The sequence below is a fragment of the Fundulus heteroclitus genome, chromosome 16, assembly GCF_011125445.2.
Source record: "Fundulus heteroclitus isolate FHET01 chromosome 16, MU-UCD_Fhet_4.1, whole genome shotgun sequence".
Classification (NCBI taxonomy): Eukaryota; Metazoa; Chordata; class Actinopteri; order Cyprinodontiformes; family Fundulidae; genus Fundulus; species Fundulus heteroclitus.
Genome location: NC_046376.1, coordinates 35,875,407 through 35,885,002, shown reverse-complemented (window position 1 = coordinate 35,885,002; position 9,596 = coordinate 35,875,407). Strand labels below are relative to the sequence as shown.

General features: G+C 40.2%; 1 protein-coding gene across 2 annotated transcripts in view; it reads left to right on the top strand.

Moving 5' to 3' along the window:
* The first annotated feature begins 1,065 nt into the window (after positions 1–1,065).
* LOC105937949 (carbonic anhydrase-related protein 10) overlaps positions 1,066–9,596 on the top strand; it is a 249,376-nt gene continuing 240,845 nt past the window's right edge. Inside the window, exons 1-2 of one of the 2 annotated variants that reach the window (XM_036148578.1) lie at positions 1,066–1,482; positions 9,180–9,254. In XM_036148578.1, the coding sequence (XP_036004471.1) occupies positions 1,422–1,482; positions 9,180–9,254 (136 nt within the window). In that variant the 5' untranslated portion in view covers positions 1,066–1,421. The remainder of the gene's footprint in view (positions 1,483–9,179; positions 9,255–9,596) is intronic. The other variant, XM_036148576.1, reaches the window with a different exon arrangement.

The following is a 9,596-nucleotide window of genomic DNA, read 5'->3' as shown; positions in this document are numbered from 1 at the left end:
TAATACTTTCAGGTTCTTTCCTGCTTGAGCTCAGGACTAACAAGACTAGTCTCTTATTCTGCTGGAGACAGTCACCGGGTACACAGAGTAGACTGCGCTTATTTTGGATCCAAGGTATTATCGAAGATTAATTTTTTTTACACAACCTGCTAGAACAAGACATTCACGCAGGTCCCCTCGTGCAGACTCGTCTTGTGAATTTGTGGGGAAAAGAAAGAGTTCACTATAGTTTTGTAGTGATATGACTTCACTAGGATTCCAGGTGTGAAACTCCTCCTTCCAGGGAGCTGTGATGACAATGGGTTAATACTGTGCATTTAGAGTTTTTACTCGTCTCTTTTGTTTGTAGTTCAGTTCTTGTTTCATTCCATGGTTGAGTCCCAACAATGACTAGAATGACTTCACTACGTATTTCTGTGTTTAATATAATAATATCTGTTTATGCTGAGAAGGGCCTTGCAACATTCTTTGTAAATTGGTGTTTTATAAATAAAGTGAATTGAAATAAAATTTATTTAAATAGTGCAATAAGTATGCAAAGTTTCAAAATAAAGACATTTTCATAGCAGTCTTTCACTAACTATGCATTTAATTACTCATTTATTTTTCCCTTTTTACTTGAAATAATGATATGTCTAATTAATCATTTAGTGGCTCGCAGTGATTTTTGTTTTTGTGATGCAATGACTTCAAGCTAACAGCAGAGGGGGCACAAACTTCACGGTAGACATTTGTTAGTATTTATTTAGGTCAGAACAGGCAAATATTCGCCAATGACACCTCCATGCACCTCACTCCATCCAAAGAGAAAATTACTCATTAGAGGGTTTTCTATACAGCATGGTAGATTCATATCTCCGTGTTTTCTGAAGAATTTTGAGTGTTTGAGAATCACTTTCGGGGACATACACTAGAATCGTTTTGTATTTGTTTGCAATTAACTGAAAGCATTTGTACTTTTGTGTTATACATTTACGCCGAAACTGAATTATCTTCTGCTTCGTTTATTAAATCCTTTCCTGACATCATCTGTTGAATGAATATGCGGAGTTTTTCTCTCAGGCTTTGCGCGTCCACCGCGGCTGCGCGCTCTCAGCCAGCATCATCTCCAAGCAGAGGAGCGGATCTCTCCGCTCCGGCGTCCTGACGGCTTCATACACAGACAAACACCTACATTACACACGCTTCTGAGAGATAAAAAAAAGGGAGACAGAAGAAAGAAATGTTGCCTGGGCAACACATCGGTGTGTGAAGGAGGACGACGCTGTGGAAGCCGATCTGCTGTTCCTGAGCTGTGAGGCTTTCCAAACGTTTCAGCGTTTCGGGACAGAGACGGGGACCAGGGGAAAATGCTCAAAGTTTGCCCGTGTAATCTTCCAGCGCGTAGTGGCTGCAGGACATGAACAGGAATTAGACGAAGAATGCGTTTTCTTTGGGATTTATGTTTGATTTTGCAAATGTACATCATCTGCAATCCGTCAGGTAAGGATGCCTAGGAAACTCCCATCATTCCTTACGGATAGAAACAGTCTAATCAAGCTATAAAAAAATACTGAAAATAACAAAATTAAATTCTACTTAGAAACTAGTCTGTGTTTGTGCTGTTTTGCTACCACTCCGGGAGATAAGCTCCCTTCTTTGTGTTGGAGCTGGCTTTAATACTGCAGCCTGTTTATTCTAATCAGTCTGTGCGTGTTGGCCAGACTTGGAGAACTGACACGACTGACTCCACGCACACTCACACATCATAAGCTGACACTTTGATCACTCTCTTACTCCGCATGCATAAAAACAGCTCATAACACCAACAGCATAGCATGCCACACATACTCCATATATAATTCATGAGAAGTGCTGCTGCTGTTTGCACTTCCTATCAACCAATTGCTCTTAGGCAGATTCCTATAGGATCAGTCTACGCTTCTTACATAATTACAAAAGTTACAAACTGTTTGGACTGTATTTTAGGTAAGGTTAGGCTCCTATCAGTAGCATCTTTTACATGAACATTACCCTGGTTGAATGGCAACCTAGCCTCATGCACAGCCGAAAACACATCCAGGGCCAGATGAAAGCCAGTGTGCAAATTTGTGCAAATATCAGTCAGCTCAGTTTTCCCAGGTTTTTGTCTGTGTCCAGACAGTAGTATTAACATCCTCTTAAGCCCTTAAGTCAACTGTTCCATTCTTTTTCTCTGTTACATATTTGTTCATATTCTTCAAAACCAGCACACTTGTTTGATTAGTCTTAAAATCTTATTTTTTGTCAGAAAAGACCCAAAAAATACCACTATGAGATAAGGCCTTCAATGTTGAAACCTGATGCTTACAGTACAAAAAGTAAATCTTACAGTTGGACTGGGAATCAGTATACATTTTCCCTGTTTTAGGCTCTGTTAGGATTAAACATTTTTGTTCACTAAATGCCCAAAATGATAAAAGATAAAAATCTTCTTCAAATTCAGAAATGTACACAGTTTTGCTCAGCATTTGGTTGATTAGGCTCTTAAACCTTTTTATACATTCTAGGTTTCCTTCCACAGGCTTTTAGAATTCTGGCACTTTCTTCTAGTGTAACTGGGTTACGTTTGTGGCTCCCACACACCTTTTCAGCTTTGCCCCCTTTGTATCCATATTAGTAGTGTGTTTAGGGTAATTTTCCATTAAGACCCATCTGTGGCCAAGATGCCTTCTGGCTATTATCTTAAAATTTTAAGCAAATAAATATTTCCCTTTATAGTGTCCCAGAGGGGGAATTTATCTCTATATTTAACCCATCCCTTAGCGAGCAGTGTACTGCCAACAATAGCTACCTTTACATGGACAAAAGTAACGGCCAATTGGAATATAAGGAATATAAGGTGTCATGTGAACCAGCCAATCAGAATATGATGTATTAAATGATGTATTAAACTCAATCAGAATGAAATTGTAATCTGAATGAGAGGGGTGGTTTATGCAGAATTGATAATCCTATCAACGTGCGTATAAACGCTTGTGGCAAACTGACCCGAGTGCGCATGTGTGCCCGACGTAAATGTGACATATTTCTGCGTCGGTGAGTGGCGGAAATACATCGGGAAGCAAAATTTTCGTGGCTCCCGGTACAACCTTTCTGTCTGAAAAAAATAAAAGAGCCCAAACTTGTTGCTTACTCAGTAAGCTTCAACCGTAATTAGAACATTGTGCGAATTCCAGCCTGGGTGCTCGGAAGATAAACTTTGTTTATTATTTTTGTTGTTTAGCAAAGATGGAAGTACTTCTTATGTGGTTTTTTTTAGGGGAATTAGATAACTGCGTATGTCAGAATGGTTATATTCACAATAAAGTCAGGTTCATATACGCACACATTATGATTGGATTAATTGATTGTGTGCCCATATAAATAGTACAATCCGATTATCTTTACACTTTAAACCGATCCTGGAATTTTTTGCATGTAAACATAGCTACTGAGTGACGTACTGGGAGCAATTAGTGATCAAGGGTTTTGCTCACGGACCCAGAGTGAAAGAGTGAGTTTTGAACTGCAGAAAGTTTGGGGCGTCCCGAAATGCAAACGCCCGGCCCCTAACCACTAGGCCACCACTCCCACTGGAATATATTTGAAAATACTGAATTTTGATTCAATATTTCCACATAATGTCCTTTCGAGCGCTTTGGGGTCCTGAGGACTTGATAAAGCACTGTACAAGTACAGGCTATTTATCATTTGTGAAATGCACCAGTGTCGCTGCAGCATCTTTACAACATGATGCTGCCACCCCCGTACTTCACAGCTGGGACGCTCCTCTCAGGCTTGCAAGCTTCCTGCGTTGTCCTTTTGCTCCTTATGGTGACACACTTTTATTTTATTTTAATCAGACCACAGGGCATGTTTCCACTGATTAAGGTCTCTATCCCTGAATGCAGTTGTAAACTATAATCTGGCTATTTATGTTGCTTTGAAGTTGTGGCTTTTTCCTCTCCTTTAAGCTCATGTTGCTACTGGACTCTTCTCGCTCTGGATAATGACTCTCTCACCAGCGACAGCAGCATCTTGAGAAGGATTTTAGCTTTGATTCTTGGGTTAATGCCCACATTTTTGGCATCATAAATAAAGAGAACAAAAACCAAGTTATCCGCTCCATAATGTGTACAAGCGTGGCGGGAAAAACAGAAACCCACAACACACCTGAAAGAAGATTTGAAAGGAAAAACTCAGGGTTGAGGGAGGAGCTGCTGGAACAGGCTGCCTGCTCGCTTGGTGCTTGAAGACAACCAATTAAGGAATTCTGTGCAAGTCAAGACCCTCTGCTGTTGAATCATGTCTTGGAGCATAAGTATTTTATTCATGCTGACTAGAAAATAGCTGGAGGATTACAGCCTCACATCTTTTCATAATACTATGCTGTTAGTCTCCTGTCTGACCCGATCTTTTCTAAGCTACTTATGTTTGGATTTACACTTTTGTTTTCCTGAAGTTTAGTTAGGCTTGACATTTAAATTGTTATTTTCAAGCCGAAATTTGACAAAATATTTGGTTAGATTTATTTTATAAATGATAAGGCAGTTAATTAATGATTTGTTCAAAAACCTGCTTTAAAATGTGCCCAGTTCTTGCTTTCTGATATAGAGCTGCTGTTAAGAGCACAAATACCCAGATAAATTACAACCTTTTGAGATGTAAAAAAATTAGACCATGAAAAATTGTTTAAAGATGTTTTTGTTTTTCAAATAAAATGTGACATTCGTTTTGTAAAATTCCCCGGATAAACATCGAAATCTGTCTGGGGAGCACGTTCTGATTGATTTAAACTATTCTCTATTGTTGGGTTCACAATTACCATCAGTTACTTTGGATCGGATTAAAATAAAGTAAAGTTCAGCTGTGCTTGTAGGGTTTTCCTGACATTTCCATATTTGCAACCTTTAGTTAAATCCACAGTTTGCTGAGAGGATACGGGGGAACAGATGGATCTCATTATACAAAGGTATCATTTGGGAGAAAAGAACACAAAGTTCCACAGCATTATTACAATGCCACAATGAAGACAGTCATTAACACCTGGAGAGATGTGGGGCAACAGGCACATTAGTAACATGGGACATTTCTCTATAATTACTGAACAGGTAGGCTGCCAGCAACACCGAGGGTTGTAGGGGAATTTCCAACTATGGAACCATGTGACGGTATTCTCCACTATTATCCGTTGGTTTAGGCCAAAACATTTGTGGGTTAATATAAGAAGAGTTTCATACAAATGATGTCTTCAAAATCTGATAGATCTGCGGAACCTCTGCAAGGTAGAGTAGCCAAATGTTCCCAAGTAAGGATGTGGGATGGGGAGAGACTACTAGAAAAGACTGAATGCTGAAATAAATGCTTCATCAATGCATCAGTTGAAGTTATTTTAGACTTTTATTTGTTCCCTCTGACAGATTTATTTCTCATTATTGTACATCAGAAAAAGCTGGTATTTTAAGTTGTGGTTTGTAGACTTTCAAAAGCCACCGTATGAATGCTGTACTTTCTGCTAAATGGGGTATTGAGACTCAGGAGAGAAAGCACATTGTCTGATAGCTAGAAATCAGGAGTTTGAGCTTGGCTCGAGATTGTCCCACTTTTTAGGTCAAACTGTCCTGGAGTAGACTCTCAGTTTGTTATTCCCTTCCATGTTTGTCGGTATGGGCATATGTCTTTGATAGAAAGCATCAGATTTTTTTTTTAGAAAAGACAAAGAAATCATTGAATGGCCCTGATGAAGCCAAAACATGTTAGCCTCGTGAGACCATCCTGATCTTGCGATTTTTTAAGGTTTCACTCGCAGATCAGTCTGGCTACTTTCCGTTAAAGAAAGTTTGGAGCCGTTCACCAAACGAACGTCCAATCAGCGTTGGCTTTGAGGCGGGTTGAGGTGTGACGCAAGGAGAAGCGCGACAGTTCAGTCTAAAGAACATGGCGGCTTCAGCCGATGAAACTAGCGTTAGCGTGGCTATCGAGCAAGTTTTATCAGAATTACAGAGTATTTCTTCACTGAAAGAAGAGCAAAACACTGCTCTGGAGGCTTTTCTCAGAGGAAAAGATGTTTTTGCTCTTCTCCCGACTGGTTTCAGCAAGAGCTTGTGGTTGTGTTTTCGTCGTCGCTCTGTTACGAGTGACGACGAATCTGATTGGTTTATTTGGCCCGTCTATCACCAACATAGGCCAATCAGCTGACCAGTATTTTCGCCCCTTCCCAAAATTACTTCAACGGGAGGTTTCCAGATGGATATGCGGAGCAAATCTATCTGGCGGAGTCAGGTAAAAAACATGTTGGTCAGCTAATAAAGTTGTCTCCCAGTATTTCTTGTGTTGTTGGAGTCTTCATCAGTTCCACACATAGGTCAGTGTGTTTCTTTCAGCACCAAAACCTCTAGAAGTGAACTATACCTTTATCTGTGACCTAAGTTGGTCCTTTCCAGCTCCTAACCTTAAAATGGTTAACAAATCATGGACTAAAAATGTCATATACCACACTAATATTTTTATCAGCACATATACAGTATTTTGATGGTTTACTCCACTGTGTGTTTGTGTCCTCCAGTTTGAGTGTTCCGGAACTGACCACTGACTGCTCTGACGGCTTTGTCTCCTACAATAACCATTATTAGGCCATCTAGAATACCTGTCCCACTGACGGCAAGAAATTTGAGAGTGGTGCTCGGAAAAGAAAAGAAAAAACAACCTTGTTTCTCGAGTTTCACAAATTAGTTGAAACTACACCAAAGTTTCTTTAACAACTGCCACTGAAGATGATCCTGTTGAAGGACGATCTCAGACTACCCGAGGGAGAGGAGGAGGAGATGCAGCCAGTGCAGGTGGATGCTGGGCTGGTTGGGAACAGCGGGAGCAGCGGGAGGATCAGGCAACAGGAGGAAGCATTAAGTTTACAGCGACCCAGTGTTGTGTGAAATTCAGTTTCTCTGAAATAATTTGTCCTGCAGCATTATAGCTTTATTAAAAAAATAACATCAGCCTGAGAGGTAGATTCTTCAGCTTGCAGATTACAAGCTTATTTCCTTGTTGAACCTGCAGTTCCCAGTAAAAGAAATAAAAATAAACGTGTTCTCGTTTTTGACACAGTTTTGTGTTTTGAGTCTTTTTTTTGTGCCGATATAATCCCAGCCTTCTCCAACTTGAGTCTTGTACTCTTGAACAATAGTTTAAATTAGCACAGATTCAGTCACTGGACGCGACAATTACAGCTTCAGTTTTCCACCTTATTTTATAAAACCACTATTCTAATGTAAACTATCGCATATCTCTGCATAAATATAAGAAAATTCTAGTGTAGTTTCCAAGTTCATGGGAATAGTCCAAATGGTTGTGAGAAAAAAAAAAAACAATAAGCCAAAACGTGATCTGACTGGTTTCTCGCAGTTCTACAATTAGGGAGAACAGGTTGTTTTAGAGAGACAAAAGGCAGGTTGAAATATTCTGTTCCCTTGGGTAGCTTTAGTAAAGAAAGAGCTTCAGATGTAGACAAATAGTTGTGCACAATGAGTGGAAGAAATGATGTCACTTCAGAAGACCAGAAGATGGTCCATTTGGTTCCTCTCAAGAAGCTGCCATCATCCAAGGAACTGGGAGAGATTCTGGCTCGTGAGGTGTTCTGCCTGCACGGCATCCCAGTAGACATTGTTCCTGACCGTGGACCCCAGATAATCTTCAGGTTCTGGAAGGAGTTCTGCTCCCTGTTGGGGGTCAACATCAGCCTGTCTTCTGGTTTCCACCCCCAGACCGATGGTCAGACAGAGAACCCGGGGGTCGAGACGAAGCTTTGCATAATTTGTGGTCTCGAAACCAGAAACGTGGCCGCACAAGCTCCCATGAGTGGAGCACGCCTGTGTGCGACAATCAGAGTCACATGCAGGCATGCATTCAAGGACCGTTGGACGGTCTACTCACACTAATGGTTTTTGAGAACATGGCGCCTGCACACTGGTGAAGCCAGGTATAAATAGTGCTCCACACAGGTGTGGCAGCGCCAGTAATCAGCAGTCCCAGGTGCAGGTAATCAGGGGATAATTGCTACAGCAGCACAGGAAGTAGGGAAGGACGTCAACAGTTAGCAGCAGAGACACAGAATCACAGGAAAAGCTGTGAATATTACACAATAAACTTTGAGAACATAACCTCTGTGTTGGCTTGAATATCAGATTCTCTACTTCATTACATTCTCTGAATACCCTGATGGTCTCACCACTGTTTCCTTTCCTTACAGCAATTAGCAAATGCTATTAGTTGTGATGTAATTCTCAGATTGCTGTTCTCACTTCTGAGGCAAATCTTATACAGCATCCAAAACAGCAGGAAAAAAACACTTGAATTGTAATGTATCACGTATTCTACAATGGCTGTTTATTTCCTTTCTTTTACAGAAAGCCCTTTTGGGGTGAAGCTGACTGGAGCAGCTCAGTCCACTTGACACCAGTCTTAGATTCAACTGGAACTAGCATGAGAAGTGCAGTTCTCATGCTAGTTCCAGTCCTGTATTTCAGAAATGACTTTTCTTTCAGAAATGTCTATTTGTCTAAATTGGTTTCCCAAGTTTATTTCTTGAGCTGCAAACTTTTCTGAGGAAACTGTTTCTGATGACAGAAGCACCACACATACGGGTTGCATCAGTGTTGAGGAGATGATTAGGGGTGTGCAAAGCTCTTCACACAGCAGAGACTGAAGTTTGCATTTGGCTTACATCCAAAACTCATCAATTAATCTGTCTTTATTTAAAAATAAAAGGTGTTTCATTGTGCAGCAAAAAGATTTTTTGTTCATGATTAAATTTATTTGAGGTGCTCATTGATTTGACATCATGGCTCCTGTTTACTCTGTGTTACAGCACAAACACACCAACAGCATCTTCTTCTAACACACAGCGGAGAATATCTGTAAACTATAATTTTTGTGGAATAAATTGCAATCTAATTACAAACGTGATATTTTAAGTTGTCACATCGTTACCCTTAAGTTAAACGTTGATTATTGCTTACAACTCACAGCATGCTGCCTACATGTCTTCTCTTTCATCGTGTTCCTCATCTTTCTTCGCTTTGCCAATGAGTTTAAAAAGGCGCTTTGACATGAAAAAGAATTTTGAAGAGTCATCAAGGGTGCTACTATAAAGCTCATATTCTCTTTTTTCTGTCCCTTTACAGCTCAGCCTATTATGTCCAAGCTTGATGAGAGTTGGTGGGCATACAAGGATGTGGTCCAGGGAAGCTTTGTTCCAGGTAACAGCCTGTCTCACAACCAGCATTAGACACATTTATAAAAAAAGTGCATTACTGCCATCAACTTTCATGTTGAGCTTGAAATTGTGAATTATAAAGAGGCAGTAAAAATAACCAAAGATAACAGGATTGTCTATTTTTGGAAAAACAAGCTTTCATGCTCTCTTGAAGTGATTTTTGCTTTTTTTTATGTGCATTGGTCATAGAATACACCTACACTGCCTGGCAAAAGTGTTTATTCCCCTTGAAGCTTTCTACATGTTGGCATGTTACAACCACAATCCTCAATGTGTTTTATTGGGGTTTCATTTGAAAGTAGTTTGGTAGAGAAGGGAAAATTAT